This window comes from Stegodyphus dumicola, chromosome 4, assembly GCF_044657685.1.
Source record: "Stegodyphus dumicola isolate Sdum_Otavi_A_Nest chromosome 4, ASM4465768v1".
Classification (NCBI taxonomy): Eukaryota; Metazoa; Arthropoda; class Arachnida; order Araneae; family Eresidae; genus Stegodyphus; species Stegodyphus dumicola.
In genome coordinates, this window is record NC_140771.1 from 152,356,214 (window position 1) to 152,375,949 (window position 19,736).

General features: G+C 32.1%; 1 protein-coding gene across 2 annotated transcripts in view; it reads left to right on the top strand.

Annotated features, from left to right (window-relative positions):
* Positions 1–19,736, top strand: part of LOC118184073 (U3 small nucleolar ribonucleoprotein MPP10) — a 79,457-nt gene that overhangs the window by 55,949 nt on the left and 3,772 nt on the right. For both annotated transcript variants that reach the window (XM_085815604.1, XM_085815605.1), the window contains exon 10: positions 12,239–12,448. In XM_085815604.1, the coding sequence (XP_085671730.1) occupies positions 12,239–12,448 (210 nt within the window). The remainder of the gene's footprint in view (positions 1–12,238; positions 12,449–19,736) is intronic.

Consider the following 19,736-nt stretch of genomic DNA (forward strand, 5'->3'; position numbering starts at 1 on the left):
TCTTGCAAAACTGAAGTTGTTATCGAATAACTTCAGAGAAAGGATGCTCGGAGTGCTACTTAATAACTTCAGAGACAGGATGCATGGAGCACCACCTAACAACGGGAGCTGTCAAATAATAACAAGGGCTAAACCTGTAATGCTTGAAGATGCTTTCTTCTGTGTCCCTTGGTGGTAAAAAATCACATTATGATTGCCAGATCATTCTTGACTCTCTTTTCAAAAATGAATGATGCATTATTTTACAATCATACTTGCACCTGGTTTCTTTGCTTGACCACCAAAATGAAGCTTATACAGTAGAACTGTTGAGCATTAACAATAAGGATGTATATGCAGCATAATGCTAGAAACTGCCCAAAATTATAAACAGGAAAAGGTATTCAGAATTTGAGATTCATGTAACCCTGAGCCAAGTATGCTATGTACAGGGACTGAAACACTCTCTACTGCCTATAATTAAAAATCTATAACAAACCAATCACGACATGTGTGTGTTTAATTCTGAAACATATAAAAAGAGAAATAAAACAACAATACCACACTCAAAATAAAAGTCTAGCTACAGTTCTCTTTCTAGCTTATACTAATACTAAAAGTATAAACTTAGAGCTTATACTTTTTGATGAAACGGGCACAAGGGAAGGTACTCTTAAACACCTTGGAAAAAAAAAAAAAAAAAAAAAGGCTATTTCTCTGTAATGAAAATACATAATGGCTTGTCTTATCTCTTGGAATTACCATGGTTTTCATCAGAATCTTGTTGATGGAAAAGCCATAATGGACATCGTTATCCAGTTTGCTTTGCTTGTCAAGAAATTAACCTTAAACTGAAGCATGTAAAAAGGCTTAGATCATTATTATATTACAAGAAAGAACATAAGTGATGAGGATTATTCTTCTGGAAGTATAGCTTTCTTCAGTTCTTGTCATCATCCGTTATCTGTCCTTCCAGTTGCAACATGGCTACAGACTGTAGCAAATCAGGTATGTTGGATCTTTTCCATAATGGGACAACCTTTTGGAAACTTTTTCTGACAAAAATGAATCTCTCAGAATAGTTATTTTCATAATGAAAGCTAAAATAGAATGGCATGCTTCTAAACTTTTTATTGACACTATTTGCTTTAAAATAAAAACACTGTTATATGAGATAAATATAGCACATTTAGTTTAAAGATGGCTTTTGAGCAGCATTGTCAGCTAAGATCTATTCAGTATTGTTTAGCATATGTTGTCCTTCAATGGAAAATGTGTAAAATGCCTAATTACAATTTGTTTTTGATGTTTTCCACTAAATAACTTAGTTGCTCCACAAGTATTAGATGAGTTGATAGAACAACTACCAATTCTATTCAACTGCCAATTCTTTTATATTTTAATGGTCATAATCCATTATGAAAAAACCACTATTAAAACATGCACAGAAGACAAACTGAAAAACTTTTAAATATTCATTGTCCTTTGCCTCCTCCATAATGGATTGGATACCTATTTTTGTGAACCATCTATAATAACTTGTATGTTTGCTATTCATTATTGCCATACTGTTACTTCACTCTTGCAAAAGATCAGTGTGATCATGATCACTTTCTGATCATTTTATTGTTTGCAGGAAAAGGTATATCTGATATGCCTTGGCCTAAACACCTCTTGTTTACTAGATCTAAATAGGTTCTTTTTGTTATTCCTCATTTTGCTGTTACTGAGGATGGTGTATGACCATCCTATCAAAACAGTAAATGCATGTACTAAAACAATAATGCAGGCACCCGAGTGCTCTGTTTTTAAGTAATTAGTGAGTCTCCCAAGATATCTAAAACCCTGATAAAATACTGAATTGAAAAAAGCCATAGCCTACAAAATGACATGGGAAATTTTCAGTGCTTCTTGACTAGCCCACTGGTCTTGTGAAGTAAAAAGGAAGCTAAAGCAAAATTGGGGAAAATATGATTTGGAAGCTGGAAATAATCCTGGACCTGTATGTGTCATATGTAACATCGTTAACACCAAGCAAGCTTAGCTGGAACAGTATTCTTAAAGTATTGGTACTTAATACAAACTGCTTCCTTACTCAGTACTATAAAAAAAAAAAAAAAAAGGATAAAGCAGTCAGCAACAAAAAAAGAAATAAGTCACCACTAGTAAAGAATCTGCTGATGCTTCCATTTTTTATTAACAAAGCAGTGAAAACTCTGTTTAATTTTACAATGCTTGGGCTATGAAGGCCCTTATCATGCACTGTAAAAGTGCCCCAAGCCTTGATGGCATCGAATAGATCAAGATATGTCACCTGTTCTTCAAGCCATTGATTCTTTCACTGTATTATTAAATGACTGTATTATACAGACTAATGTATTAAGTGACTGTATCTTTCACTGTATTATTAAGTATAAACAGAACAGATATTTCCAGCTGTATAAAACAACTGCTAAACCAAGCCGAAACATTTTGAATCTACTTTACCTGCAGCTAAACTAGAGACAGATCCAAAAAACCTCAGCTATTATTTACTAGCTGTATCGTAAACTCATGGTAGACACACTAAATTCCCACCTAATTTGCTATTTGGATAAGAAGAGTACATGTTCATTACCATACAAAAGTAGCTTTTGGTAGGGCAGATATACAATGGACAACATTTTGCTTTTAGGAGAATGACTGTAAGAAGTGCTTTTTGCAAGAGAAACTACTACTTTGCCATATTCTTTGATTTGTAAAGGGCCTGGGACAGAACATTTAGGCAGATATTTTACATGACTTGTACAGTACAGAGAAATGAAAAGAAAAGAAATGTTGTATAATTAAAATTTATTTTCAAAAGTTGCATATTGACTAATATATCACTAATGAATTTTTAAAAATATCGTCTACTTCATTTTAAACTCCAAAATTTTTTAGAATTGTCATATTAAAGCAGATTGCTCCTCAAAAGTATTAATAGTAGCTCATTAGAGTGAAGCTAGTTTATCACCCACTACAAAAATCTTACAAACTCTTTCTGTAGTAAACAAATGGCACCTCTTGAATTTCCTGTACTTACTGCTGTTCTGTCACATCCAACCACTATAGGTTGGGGTACTTATAGTTAAAATATATGATTCAGTTTTAAGTGAATAGTAATTTCTTTGATCACCCACAGAGACCCCACAGTGCACTTAATTGTTTGAATTATGTGACTCAAAAGTACTGGAAGGCAGATAGCTAATGGCTAAATGACAGATGGGAGGCATTTATAAATAAATGATATCCTATAAAGAGACATTCAAAAATTTATCAAGGAAAATGGTTTACTAAAATAAAGAAAATTTGTTACTTGCAAATAAGTAATAAATTGAAATTCATGAAAACTTAGCATAGAATGCTAAATCAAATATAAATTGGAGGGACGAAATCATTATACAGTACAAAGTCCGTAATCCGGACTCGTCGGGACTTCGGCGATTCCGGATTATAGATCATCAATTTAAATCTGGTAAGACGGCATGCCGAAATTATACAATTAAAAATATGAAATAAAGAGCAATTATGATCTAAAGGGTATCAAAATTTACAAAAAAAAAAAAAAAAAGCTTAATATTTATTTGTTTACTTTAGTAAACATTTCTATCGGTGTAAATTGTTTAAGTTGCTTCGTTTTTTGTGCTAATACTTTCTCTTTAATTCTGTAAACAGACATAATTTCTTGCTCAGTTATAAAGTTCCACTGTTCAAGTTCTGTAATTGTTGTGTCGAGAATACCGACTAACTTGTCAATCAAATTTTTTTTGTTTTCAATAACGTTCTGTATTACTTTCTTCAGTATCGGAAGCGCGCATGTGTAGCGGATGCGCGCATCAAATGCACATGCGTAATTTGTGGCTTTGAGGTCTGGATTATAGATCATTCCAGATAATGGACGTCCGGATTAGAGACTTTGTACTGTAATATCATTTGCAGATTGTTTATTGAAGAATCACTTTTAAATACTTAAGAGAGAATACACCAACCTCTCATAGGTATGATATCCAATAAGGCATACATTATATTCTAATTTTAGTGTTCTGAATTTATCAGTTTCTGTTTTTGGTATTTTGGGTGTAATACCTTAATTTCAGCTGAACTGATTGGAATGCAGCCCTATTTTACATTTTGAAATTTTTATAGTTTTATGATATTATTCAAACTGTTATTTTGTATAATTTTACCCCCAAAAAGTACTATTTTAGTTTTGTCTCATTTTTTGGATGTTATTTGTTATATATATTTTACTGATACAGTATAATGTCCAAAATCCGAACATCCATTATCGTGACCTTCAATCTAATAAGTAATTAAGTATACAAATAAAATTAAAATAAGAAAAATTCCCCTCCCTCCTTATAAATTCTAGGAATGGAGAATACAATACTCAATAAAGGAAAGTAAGTACACTTTAAATATGATTTTTCTCCCCACTGACTAAAATTTCATAGCATGTCACTTTTAAACATCGTCTAGTTAGAAAACTGCCCTGTGGCAAATGACAGTGAATTGATTGGCATATTGATGTTGGCTAGGATGACACTTTTGACACTAGAGTGGTTGTAAGGGGTTAGTTTTTTTTTTTTTTTTTTTTTTTTTTTACTTGATTTAATCAATAATTGAAGCCCCAGTGTTGCCATGTCTACATGCCATATTACTAGAATTAAACTAATGATCTAAAATCCAAAATTGCCAAAGTCCCAACAATTCCGGATCTGGGACTTTGTACTGTAGATATTCTATGCATGATATATATGAAGAATACTCCGTTTTGTTACAATGATTCTAAGTACCATCATTACTTATTTTAAACTTTTTAAATCTTTTATTTTTATCTCAAAAATTGTGAATATGAAAAATTATCTTTTTGTTCCATTAATTTTAACTTACTGACAAATTTATAATGATTTTATTTACTTGCATTGTTTACAGAAAAGCTAAAAGGTTTTGCACCAGAAATATGAACCAACTATCTTGTTTTCTGCTTTCTATACTAATTTGTTAATGTTATTTTTATCAATGTATGTACCGTACAATGAACATTCAATAACATAGTTATAAGTTAATAAAATTTTAGCATTTAATAATTTGTTAACATATATTTATTTCTTAACATGTACACTGCTAAAAAAATGCGACACTGCTATATCTCCCGTTCTACTGGGCCGATTGACAAAATTCAAACTGCGTTTTTCATGTCTCGAAAGCGCGACATAGGATATATATTATATTTATATATAGCACTATTTTAACGTTGGTATTTTGACACAAAATCGGACTTTTTTTGAAATAACACACTAATATTCTTACATATTTCGATTCTACGACTCAAATTATGCCAGAATACCAAGTTTTGTAAAAATCGTAAGAGTAGTTTTTAAAATATTAGCTCTCGAAATTTTAGCTCCTCAATGTTAATTGAATTTGGCAAATATTTATTAATATCTCTTTTTTTATTAAACGTTTTTGATTTTTCCTTTCACATTTCGAAATTAGGTTCATTCCAAGTAAAATTTACTTATTTTTTGTGTTCTATTTTTTAAATTTCTTTTTTTAAATAATTTTTATAAATTTTTCGAAAAAAAATTTGAATTATAACCTATAAAATTTTTACCGTCATCTTAAAGAAGGTGTATTTCTAAGCATACCTGCAAAAAAATAGACTTTTTTTATTCAAAATTTTCTAAGATATACACGAATTTACATATTTTCGCGTTTTGAAATTTGGCATCTTTTTTTTGAGCGATTATAACGCCAAATGTGGTTTATGTGGTTTATGTTACAGTGAATTGCCACAGCTATTTTTAACCTTAAATTTCAAGTAAAATTTTATGGAGAATTAATTATATGAAATTTTTTCCCTCAGTGATGCGTAATAAATATTTATTAATACTATATGAAAAGCTATTTTTTTAAATTATAGATGATATTATTCAAATTTTTAACTATTTTTTTTAATTTCTCTCTATCTTTTTAAAAAAAAAATACTAAGAGTAAATTTTTAACTTTGGCATTTTATCATCTGCTACTTTACTTCGTTTAAATTGAATTGTCTGAAACTGAGAATTTTCGTTTGATGTTTATTTGAATTTTATGACATTAACTGCATAATTTATTTCTAAACAAACTGTTGCTTTTGAAGTGGCTGAAAGAGCGGCTGATGCTAACATCTATATTTTTAAAGCACAGTATATTTTTATAGAAACATAAGATTTAGAATAATCATTTTTATAAAAGTCAAATTATGATATAAACATACAACCCTCTAGAGACTGAATTAATGGAAGTTCAATGGTTAAGTAGAAATGATCTGCAGCTACTTAATGGCTGGATAAGTCAGCAGATTCTGTGGACAAGTAAGAATAATTATATAAACAACACCCAACATTCTGGATTCAATTAACAACGAGGATATGATGTTTATTAAATGAATTTAAGAAGTTTTAAACATAAAAAATCATTTTTTATCCTAAAATGTATTTTTGTGCGTAGCGTATTTTCATTATATCCTTAAAATTCTAATTTAGAATGTAATTGTCAAGAACTGAATCCTAATCATCAGTAATATAATAAGTAATTATTACGGTTATTAATAAATCCTTCTTATAAAGTAATTGCAAATATTTCAAAAAACTTTCTGTCTGAATGCAAATATTTTTCTGTGCTAATATTTTTAATTTTATATTAATCAAGATTGCACACGATATTATTTATTTGCACTTCAATTCTTACCATCAGTTCTAGTAGAAGTTACAAATCAATTATATTTAAATAAGGATTGGATTGGATTGCATTGGATTATTTAATTATGGCCAAGCACACGAGGGCAATCTGCCTAAAGGGAGGGATGCCTTCGTGGAGGACTTTCTAGATAACTGGCTCGTATACACGTTACACATTTCCCATGTGTAACATGTATACGTATAACCACGAAAACACCCATGCGGCCAGCCCGTTCGCAGGATTCGAACCTCGGATCGAACTAAGAGTGTTCAGCATCTTTACCGCTCGGTTGCTGGTGGGCTATTTAATTAAGGAATGACCATCTAAGTTGAGAAACAGCGTACCATAACAGCAATTCAATTATTAGCGCCGTATCTTTCATGCTACTCCCAATTGGCAAGCTACATGATTTTTAATGAGTATTCGGGTTTTGCTAGTAACTTCACTTGGAAATTGCGCTTAAACTAGGTTATTTGGTTATTTGAACATAGAAAGAACATGTCTGTTTGATTAAGATCCTTTCATAGAGAACCTTTGTAAAGAGAACCTAGAAATCTACGAAAACCAACCATGCAGCCTGGATTAGACTTCGCAACAAACAATTAGTATTTACAATCTTCAAATGCTAGGCAACTGGTGAGGCTCCAATTAAATCTCCAATTTAATATTTTATTTGTAAATATTTAAAAAAAAAATAAAAAAGCAGAATTTAAGTTTTGTTAACTCGTTAGTAAACTACCAAGCCGTAGTGCAAATGAGTATTCAATTTCTTTTGCAATAATTGTATTCACTTAATATTCTTAGAATATGAGCTAAAGAAGGAACGTTCACAGAAGATTAAAGAAGTGTTTAAATCCAGTGATATTAGGTTTGTCTTACAAGCTCAGGATCAAAACGATTCAGCAGTTGCCCGTGTAGTTGACTTGTAAATGGCTGTGAATTAAGCAGATGACTTTTAATCTTACGTTTTCATTGAGAAAACGTATTCCAAATGTTTTGTATTGCATGACAATGCATCTTTTCATTATTCAATAACCAGTCGGAGAACCGCTTGTGTTCCGAAAATAAGTATGTGTACTCAATCGTCCTGCATGTTCTTCAAATTTGTCTTCTTGTGATTTTTTTTTTTTCTTTCCCAAAAACTAAAGTTGCCTCTCAAAGGAAAGTTTTTTGACATTGAAGAGACAAAAGGAGTATGACATCTACTTTTAGAGGCATGTCAAAAACAGATCTCTACAAGCCTTCTCTTCCATTACATGTTGTGCATTCAGTCAAAAAGTTGCATCAGAGTAAATTCTATAATCTGTTTTTATTACACTCTGATTACTTTATTAACATACAGCGAATATATACTAAACCTTTTACTTCAGCTTAAGTAATTCGGAATTTTTGACGGAATTGTTGTCAGAACTAGGACTTCACTAGTCAGAACTAAGATAAGTCAAATTAAATATTTCGATAACCCAATAAATTCAAGGTCGAAGTTTCAATATTTTATTTTCAGAGGGAGGGGAAATTTTTCCAGTTTTGGTCCATTATCCTAAGTATATTTGCTTCGATTCTTTATTTTTCCATAAAAGCGAAAAATTGGCGCATGGTATACATATAACGCATAGCTTCAAATTAAAATTTAATAATATGCAGAGTGGTTATAATTAAAGTTCCACATTGAAACGGTCATAAAAGGAAAACTACTGGATTAAATGTTATCAAACTTGGTAATCGTGTAAAGGAGGTCATGGGAATTTATTTTCCGTGAAAAAAAAGGAAGTTTGAAACCTCACCACCAGGGGGAAAAGGGCGCTGTATGCAATATTGTTAAACGAAATATGGGTCGGAATCTAACTTATCCTTTTGTTACAGGTGACGGAGGACGGGGACGCCTGGCTTTTAACATAGGTAAACAGGCATATGTCTCACGTCCTCCACTATCTCGAAGAAACAACTCCCTGGAGCCCCGCGGGACTGCACCGGGAGTTTACATGGCCATACAGGGACTAAATGTCAAGTAGATTTTACATAGGATGTTGTTTATAAAACAAAGTAACTTAAAAAGAATATAAAGGATAGCATTAAAACAATAAAACACATATAAGCTGAAACACATAGATATACAAAATTAAACGTAAAAGCATAAAAACACACTCATAATTACGTAACATAAAGATATAAAAACACACACGAGAATACATAACATGACACACAGAATACAATATGTTGTATACCCTTAAGAAACTTTGAAGTAGGCAAATTACCATTTAAAAGTGTTAAATTTGATACAAGTCGAGTGCGACATCCGTGTAAGTGAGAAAACCACGAATTAGCGATTAGAAAATGTGAGATCGCAAATCACTCACACAAGTGCGTACAATCTGGAAATCGTTTTCTTACAGATCGCTAATTTGTAATTTTTGAAGCCTGAATTTGGCACTAAAACATGAAGATGCTGATTCAAAACGCTTTTAATCGATTTGGGCCAAAGAAATCCCTCATGTTATCTATCTAGTTCCATTGCATTCTCCTACTGTATTCGATTGCATAGCAGTTATTCCACACCGTTTAGTATTGAATGACAGCTAGTTTTATAACTGGACCATTTTTCTCTGAAGAGCAGTCGACAGCTGCACCACTGAGATTGCAGCTCACTTAGAATCAATGTTAAAATGTTTCATGATACATGAACTGCAGTAACTATTATTATTTAATTAAACTATTTATCCTTTCGACTTCGCTTTAAACTTTATTTATAGTTAAAATGACTAGAAAATGAAAAGCTGTCTTCAGCTGAAACGCAATTCATGTAACTGATATTTTAAAAAATTGACAAGAATGCAAAATTTATGGAAGTCTAGCAATCGAAAAATCTTAATTTTGTGTGAGCACTGAAAATAACTGTAGAAGGAAAGAAAATTAAGAAGAAAAGTAAGCAAACATTTACAGGAAAATTTGGCTGTCAGACATACCAAGATGTTTCAAAAACTTCGATGCTTTTGAATATACTTTCAGGATACTTCAAAGAATTTAGGCGTTCAAAGAGAAAACACTTGGACATGTACACCAGCAAATACCATCAATTGAGCTTGTGTTAGCAGAAAAGACAAAAAGATATCATTTATTCATTATTTGAAGATTCAGGAGTTTATCCAGTATTGTATGTGGATGTCACCTAAAGGTGTTTTTTTCCCCTCTGATGAAACAGTGGCCGAGCGGTAAAGTCGCGCTGAACACTGGTAGTTCGGTCCAAGGTTCGAATTCCGCAAACGGGCTGGCTGCATGGGCGTTTTTGTGGTTTTCCCCATGTGTAACGTGTATGCGAGCCAGTTTCCCTTAGAAAGTCCTCCACGAAGGCATCCCTTCCCTATAGGCAGATAGCCCTAGTGTGCTTTGTCATAATTAAATAAACCACAACCTCTTGATGAAACCAGTCTTTCCTTTCATCTCATATCTTCAAAATGTTTAGCCTCTAAAGACTGATAAAGGCTCTGACCAAATACTTCGTGATGAACTTTCCAAGGGAAACCAGCTGGCATACCCAGTACACATGAGAAAACCCACGAAAACGCCCATACAACCAGCCCGTTTACCGGGATTCGAACCCCGGAGTGAACTACTAGTGTTCAGCGACTTTACCGCTCGGCCGTTTGTGGGCCTTTATAAAATGGAAGGCAATAACTTTATTTAAAATAATTGTCAGAAATATCAAGATATTTCGAAAAGTTGAATGGTTTTTAATAAACTTGCAGAATGTGTAAAAAAAAAAAAAAAGCAAAACTAAAGTAGAATGCCTGAAGAAAAATAGAAGAAAAATTGACATTTTATGTAAAATTTAATATTTGTATTTTTTTTTTTAATTTAAAACCTTTTAATTTTATGATATTTGATTCTTGCGATTTCAAAAATAAAATATTTGACTAAAATATGAATAACATTTTAAGAAACCAAATGTAGGATGATAAAACTGTTTAAAGCAGTGTATGCAAGTCATCCTAAGTTAAAATGTCGGTTATACATCTCTCTTATTTATATATAACTTTTCTGAACGGAACATTGAAAGGCGTGTTAACTGTGCTTTACTGTATTTTCTCTTTTAATGTATGCAGTTTTCAAATGCATCCTAGTCTGGGTTGCAAAGTATTCTTCGGAAAGAAACGCAATTCAAATAAATAAAATCCAATTCTGGAAAATTTATATTAATAAATATATTTAAAATGCTCAGTTTGGAGGAATAAATAGAAAATTTTAAAATAATTATCTGAAGAGACAATGTAACACAAACAATTAAAATAAAAGTATAAAAATTTAAAAATTACCTAAAATAATAACTATGACAAAAAATATGTATAAAGAAAACTATTTGAAAAAAAAATAAACGCTGCACCTTTATTTACGCAGTTCGAATAGGTAAATAGAAATTTTTAAAATAGTTATTCGAAAAAAACCATTCAGCTTAAACAATTAAAATAAAATTCGAAGAAGAAAAAATTACTTAAAATAATAAGTTATAATTAAAAATATAATATAAAGAATATTATTTGGAAAAAAGGAACGATGGTGACTTTTTTTCCTTTCACGGGAAAGGAAACTACGTTGCCATATATTAAGAAGTTCACCAAGTGAACTATTCTTAGCGCAAACTGACAAAAAAGTGCCAACATAAATTTGTGAATTTCTCCGTAAATTTTGCTTCAAATTTTACAAAATTTCATATTTAGGTGTAATTTGAGTCGTAGAATCGAAATATGTAAAAAAATTGGCATGTTATTTCAGGAAAAGTCCGATTTTGTGTCAAAATACCTATGTTAGAATAGTGCTATATATAAATCTAATATATATCCTAAGTCGCGCTTTCGAGACATGAAGAACGCAATTTGAATTTTGTCAATCGGCCCAGTAGATCGAGAGATATTGGACTGTCCCTTTTTTTTTTTTTTTTTTTTTTTTTTTTTGAGCAGTGTACATAAGTTTTCTTTAATTTATTAAATTTGTCTGAGAAATAAGTCTCTCATATTAATAATTTTAAATTTTGTTATACATATTTCAATTGTGCATGTGTTTTTTTTATAAAGTAGTTGATTTCTTAATATGAAAACAAATTTAGAGAGTTGCTTCAAAATATTTGATAATCTAGACATTTGTTAACTATTTAAACTGTATAAAAATTTTATAATAAGGTAGAGGACTTTTTATAGCTTCAATGTTGGGAAAGATACAGTAGAAATAAAGTATGCCTTTTTTATATAATGATTTGATCAGTTAAAAATGAATCTTCCATGCCTTTATGTGTTAAGTGTGCTGAGGTATTCAAGTAGAATATTCTGATTTTAGACATTTTATTATGGCTTATGCAAATGGAACTTTCAGAAAATTTATTGATTTATTATTTCTTTTAATAAATTTTATAAATATATTCTAATATTGGAAAATGTATGTGTGTGTGTTTATTAAAAAATTGAGAGTGCACTTATAATGAGTTACAGTAACAGGAAATATGTTTCTGATTTTTATTTTCCAGAAAAAAACTGGTCTCGTTAAAGGAGATACTGAACGAGATGAAACTGATAGGAAAAGAGAAAGACGGAAAAAGAAGTTACTCCAGAAATTAAAACAGAAAAAAAAGGAAAAAGAAATTAATGCAAAACCTCTTTCTGCAAAAGCTAAGAAACAAGAAAAAATAGATTCTCTAAAGAAGCTAAAGCAGCATAGGAATACTAAGATAGCTAAAGTAAGTATATCTATGTAGTTTTAATATGATGTCTTCATATGACAGTATGTCAGTGTTTCAGAAATAATATGTGTTGATTTTAAACACTGAAAGTTATTCCTTAATGCAGGTTTTATTTGGGGGGGGGGTAATAAAAGAGTTCTGATAGTAAGTGAATTTTGATCAGACAATTAAATTAAATTACAATTAAATTTTATTTACGAAAACAATGTGATTAGAATTTGATTTATATTAATAAAAATATAAATTGTAAGTTTTAGATATTAGATTTTTTACTATTTTTTATGCTGCTTATTTTATCAATTGTATAAAAGCTTAGTTTTATTCCTTATAATGTGTAAAATTAATGGTCACTTGTATCAATATAGTAGTTTATAGACTGCAGAAGAATTTAATGGTTTATATTATTATGAAAATTTGGTTTATCTTTATTGACACTTTTGAATATTCTTAAACATTAATTTCATAGTATTTATTATTGTGGCCTCTGTTTTTTTTAAATGCCAAGTTGGGACTAGGAATATTGCCAAGATCTTATTTACTTCTCACATACACTTTGTGACTTCCATTTTTTTTAACTCTTTTTGACAATGCATTAGAAGCATTTTCTTGTAGCAAGGACTTTCACAACATGAACTGCACAAGGTAAGACTCATGATGATGGTGAATTGTGTCTCGTTGAACTTTATTCACCACTTAGTGGAATGCCACTGTCTTTCAATATTTTATGTATGAGCAAGCTGCTCTTGGATTGAAATGCATGGTTGACAGGAGATTCTTTATTTGCTAATAGTCTATGCAAAATATTTATTTTGTACATGGTTGAAGATCTTTGTTATGAGTGTGATTCCCTCTCTGTTTGGTACCTGAGTGAGAAAGAATTCACCAGTTTCTCAGCATAGCTCATCAGATATCAAGTACCATGGAAGAATCCTGCCAACTTAATTTTAACCCTGTACAAACTGATTTTCATATTTCAGGGCCACTCTTCATATAATTAAGAAAGTGCACTGCATTAAGCTGGTTCTTTTTAAAAGTATGCTTTTATTTAAATTAACTAAGTCATTTGAAGTATATAAAATTACAAACTAGTCATGAAGATGAGATATTTGCAGATTTGTCCAAAGATATCTGGAACATACAGCATCAAAAGTCAGTTATGGAAATGAGGTATTATTGACATGTAGTAAATTTTTTGTGTAACCACTGATCTCTTTAGCACTACAACTACCTTTTTTTATTGCAAGCATTGCTGATGTCTGTGTGCATAATCATTCCTCCCTGCATTGTCATATTCACAAGCAAGAGCTTACAATTTTCTAACACAAATTCCAAATGTGAATTACAATTTTATATAGTCAAAAATTCAAGTAATAAAAGTAAATAACAGAAGTAAATATAATTAAATACACTCAGTCATATAAGATAATTACTGAAAGAAAACTAAAAAATTTCTGGTAAACTTCTAACCTTTTTACATATCTAATTATTACCTAAAAACTGGTTTTCTAGAACACAATTTCAAATTAATAAAGTTCCAGTGTGATTCACACCTCAATAAGTAGAATAATCTAACAAATTTTGTTGCCATTATTTTCTATAAATATTTTAATTTCAGGACCTTTTTTCTGATAATTATTTTTGATTAAGAATGCTCATGTAAATCAACTCCTGTTGTTAAAATATCACAAGCTATTCTTTGTTTTTGCAAACTGCATATTGTTTAAAACTATGCCTTAGAATTGGCCTTAAAGCAGACATTAACATTTGACCTTAAGTTTGACATTTCTGCAGAAAATGCATTGCCTTGAAATTGACATATTAGATATTCTTTAGCCTTGTCAGATTTCGGGAGACCTCTTCGCTTGTTTAACAGAAACAAAACTTCTGAAATTATATGTGAGTCTGAAAAGAAAACTCAGAATTTTGAATACAGTTAAAAACATATTACCATGATCAAGTAAAAACTCCAAAAAATGTTTTGTTAGAAAGTTGAAGTTAAGATAATATTTCCTTTTAGAGTCTGTAGATTTCGGTCCTGGCAGGTACGCATCCTCATATGGTATTGAGCACTCACAAATAGTTTCTGCAAGTTTGTTAATACAGTCAAAAGTCGTTAATCCGGACTCGTCGGGACTTCGGCGATTCCGGATTATCGATTTTTCCGGATTATAGATCATCAGTTTAAATCTCGTAAGATGGCATGCAGATATTCTAAAATTAAAAATATGAAACCGTAATTTATGAAATAAAGAACAATTATGATCTAAAGGGTATCAAAATTTGCAAAAAGAAAAAGCTTAATATTTATTTGTTTACTTAATTAAACATTTCTTTCAATGTAAGTTGTTTAAGTTTTGCTTCGTTTCATGTGATAATACTTTCTCTTTAATTCTATTAAACAGACATAATTTCTTGTTCAGTTACAAAGTTCCGCCGTTCAAGTCCTATAATTGCTGTGTCAAGAACACCGACTAATTTGTCAATCGAAATTTTTTTGTTTTCAATAACCTCTGTCACTTTTCTTCGCTATCGGAAGCGAATTATAATGACGAGGAACTTGATTTAAATCATACCAAAGACGGAGCATATCGAGATGAAATACTACATTTGGTAAGGAATTATAAGCCAAATAAAATAAAAACATCTGCGCTGAAGATAAGGATAGTGCTGACAAATCAACTTCCAATTCATTACGCGCCCGCCGCCGAGCAGCGTGAAATTGATAAACAGATTTCGGATTTCAAAACATACTTTCGCTTTAGATCCTTTACATATTAGCAAATATATATCGGAAATTCTATTTGATATAATCGAAAGTTTAAGCTTACTTTTATAAAATTGCTCTTACAGTCTGCAAAAAATAATAAGCCGGATGCAATTCGAAAATTAAGGAACAACGCAATCATCAACATTAACTGAAATAGATAATTATTTAGCTTATACATCCATTATACATAAAATGCGCATGCGAAAACGTATTCTGCGCTTGCGCACACTCATATGCGCAGTCGTAAAAGGTCTTACGCGCACGCGTGAACGCCTCTGCGCATGTGTCAACGCGGCGCATGCGCAGAAAGTTTTTAGTTTTGATGTCCGGATTATAGATCCTTCCGAATTATGGGTGTCCGAATTAACGACTTTTGACTGTATATAAAAATGATGATCCATGACACCTTTTTTTCAGTGCGTAGGAGGGATTTAGCTTAAGACAAGAGATCTGAAGGATTGTTTTTTCCAGAATGATGAAATCAAGTTTCAGGATTTGTCAATTCTGTGGTTTTGTGAACTCAGTTAGCCACAAATTACTTCCTTTTTTTTAGAACAATCTTTTATCCAAAGCAGGACATGTTAAAGCATTACCCCCCTCCCCAACCCTGGTTTGATCAGTTCTTGTACTTTGCATTTTAAATGGGCCATTGTGTAAGCTTCCAGAAGTTCAAGGTAATGTAATACTTTTAAGTGCTGCTACACTGTTTTAACAAGTGATGTGATTTACAAATACTTTGTTTTGTTTTTTCACCTTCACATAAACTAAAGCTTCATTTGTAAGTTTGAAAGCATGACAAAAAATATTAATCTCAGTGATGTCATTAATTTCTTTATCTGTAGAATCAAGAACTACTCTGGGGATTCTGAGTTCATCTAAAAGTGGCAACTCTTTACACAAATTTGGCCACCTTTCTACTATTTTCAGACATAAATTCTCATCCCATGTAATTTTCTTCTGACAGAATTTTTATTTTAAGCATTTCATTCATATAGTAAGAAGTATTAGCAACCCTAGTAAGTGATTTTTTGATGGTTTGCAAAAGAAATCTATTACTATTTTCATTGGCAGAAATCATTTCTGCCAATGAAAATAGTGTCAGCTGTCTGCGATATCTTCTCCAGCATGTAGCTTCCCTCAGTAAATCATTAAAACAATATGGTTTCATTTGTTGATCATCTATTTCATGTAGAAACGATTTATGTCTCTTATTGCAACTGCAAATTTGATACCTGAACTTTTAATTACACTTTCCTGTGTATGGCAAAAGGCTTAATACGAATTTATTATGAGTTAACAAAATCTCTTTTGCTATTAACACTCATGTTTTCCAATAAAATACATTTAAATAGTGGATGATCAGCTTTACACAGTATACAAGTTTTCCAATTGTTTGTGTTAGAATTAATTATTAAAACTTTTGATCAATTCACATTAGGATTCAGTTTATTTGAAAAACTAAACTTTCCTGTTTGAGATAAACGGAAAGTATGTGTGATAGTTTCAAGCATAGTACATGTCCATTCCAAAAATATTAGAAAATAAAAACTTGGAATATTCTTTTTTCTGAAGATAATTTAAATTGCCTTTAGGTTTCCCTGTCTAATTTTATATAACTGTATTAATCAATGTGGCTTCCAACAAAATAGTTTGCTTATATTCAAATACTTTTAGCGATCTCAAATTTTTATTGATACAATTTTTTCTGATGTAATTCTTTAGCAGATCTTTCTGAATTTTTTTGCAATAAAAAATTGCAGAAATAGAGAATCAACCAAAATGTGGTTGTGTTCATATATTTCAACAACTGCTTGGAACAGTAAATCAGAATAATCATCTGACAATTCTAAATTCTTATCTTCACCTTTTAAGTGAATAATTATAATTATAATTTCAGTGGCTCATCTATTTGCATATTATTAATTATTAAATTTGTGAACAGAGTTTTAAAATTAATGAAATCACAGTACAAGCCACGAAAGCAGGAAGTGGAATTTCTGGTAGACAGAATTTTGGGTTTATCTCATTTGACATAGAATTACTGTTTACATTAGCACTAGCAGCATCAGACATAGTTTTAAATTAGGTTAATATAAGTTTCAGGCCTACATCAACAGCTTCAAAGCGTTTGGTAGCATTAACAGTATTGTCTTCTATATTGGTTTGATTTGGTTTATTTGACTACGGCAAAGCACTCTAGGGCTATCTGTCTTAAGGGAAGGATGCCTTCGTGGAGGACTTTTTAAGGGAAACTGGCTCGTATACACGTTACACATGGGGAAAACCATGAAAACACCCATGCAGCCAGCCTGTTCGCGGGATTCGAACCTCAGACCAAACTACCAGTGTTCAGCGACGTTACCGCTTGGCCGCTGGTGGGCCTCTTCTGTATTGTCAAAACCCTGAATGTCCAGTTTTTCAAAACATGTTTTTTATAAGTCTTTGAGCTTAAGTTTAAGATTTTCAGTCTTTTTTAGCTTTACCTCCAGTTGACTTTTTCAACTTTACCTCCAGATTACTTACTGTCTATATCCTTTCTCCTTTCCTTCCATATTTAAGCTCGAAGTGCTCTGAGCAGTATGATTTTCATAGGAGTACCAGAAAATGTCTGTATGATGAAGCAAGTAGACTGTTTGAAGCCGATTTTTTTTAAAGTGTGCATTTATTTAAACTATCCAAGTAATTTGGTGTGCAAAGAAATACAAACTAATCCTGAAGATGACATATTTCAACATGCCTAAAGGCATTTGGAACATATAGTATCACTAGTTGTATACAATGTACTGTTAATATATAGTTTTTCCATAATACGAGGGCTGTAAATTAAGTAATGGCAACATAGGTATAAATTAATTTTTAATGAACTTACAAGTACAATTGCATTACATTCCTTTTATGTAATCACCAGCAAAGCTTATAACCTTTTTCCAAATGTCGGGAAGCTGTTGTAGACCAGTGGCAAGGTGTTGATTGTTGATGTGAGCGACCGAGTGCCTTACTGTGTGGAGTACAGATGAAATGTCATGACATCGGTGATCTCGGAGGGGTTCCTTCAACTTCGGAAACAGACCGAAGTCACAAGGACTCATGTCGATTGAGTAGGGAGGGTGTTCCAGGATTTCCCACTGCCACCGTCGCAAAAGGAGAGTGACATTTTTTGCGACATGGCAACGAGCATTGTCATGCAATATGATAAGGGTGATTGTTGTGCAATAAATGTGGATGTTTGCACCGCTTAGCTGGACGCAAATGGTGCTGTAGAAATCGGCAATAGTAATCTGCGTTGACAGTTTGTCCTTCAGGTACAGCATGTGTAAGAATCACACCGCACCAGTCGTATGCCACAATCAGCATAACCTTTACTCGACTGGATTCCTGCCAAAATTCTGTGGACGTGGCGAACCTTGGTGACGCCATTCATTTGATTGACTCTTTAATTCAGGCTCATAGGCTTGTGCCGATGTCTCATCAATGGTGACAATACGCTGCAGAAATGCGTCTCCTTCATTGCGGTATCTCTCCAAGTGGGTGCCAGCCAGTGCATACCGGTGCCATTTCTGTACTTTGGTTAGTCGATGTGGAACCCAGCGGGAAGCAATTTTCCTCATGTTAAGAGATTTCTTCACTGTGCGCCACACCATTTGATGACTCAGACCAACCTCTAAGGATAATTCTTGGACAGTCCATCAGCGGTCTATGGTAAGGAGACCGCTCAGGATGTCAATCTGCTCTTGAGGAATGGAGGGTCGGCCTGTGCGTTGCAAATCTGCACTCTCATTCTGACCCAAATGAAATGTTTGAACCCATTGTGCTACTGTCTTATATGGTAAAGCATTTGTGCCACAGGCTTTCACTAATCCTTGATAGCATTCTGTTGCATTTTTGCTCCAGGCAACCTCGATTTTACACCACGACCGCTGATCACCTTTTGTAAACGTGCTTTAGAGCGATGGAAACGAAACTCCTCACTTTAACACCACACAACAACTACCCTTCTAAGCAGATTGACTGTTTTTGCGCTCTACACATCGACAACAGTGCCACCCCACTGCTCCCATATTCTATTTGCGCATGCACATAGTAAAACTGTGCATGTAACCACTTTATCTTTAGCATGACAGCTACCTTTTCAGTTGTCGATGATGATGGCTCGTGCATGCATTAAAGAAGTCATTTAGTACACATATGTCAACAGCCACCTATTCAATTATGTGATTGTTTGGATCAGATATAGAATATGCGCCTCTGTCATAAAACTATTTCCATTCAAGTTGTAAACGTTGAGTTGCTTCTCACACTACTTAGCCAGTGTCAATTCCTTTGCCCAACAGTAAATAAATAGCTGCTCTGTTACAAATAGTATTGTGAAAAAACTGAATCAATTGTCAGAACATATGCTTTTCCTTCATTTGCAGTATTTCAAATCACACATTAAGTGCTTTCATTAATATATATAGCTTAATTTAATGGTTATTTTAGCATATTCAAATGTGAGATAAAATTCATCTTTCTTGAAAG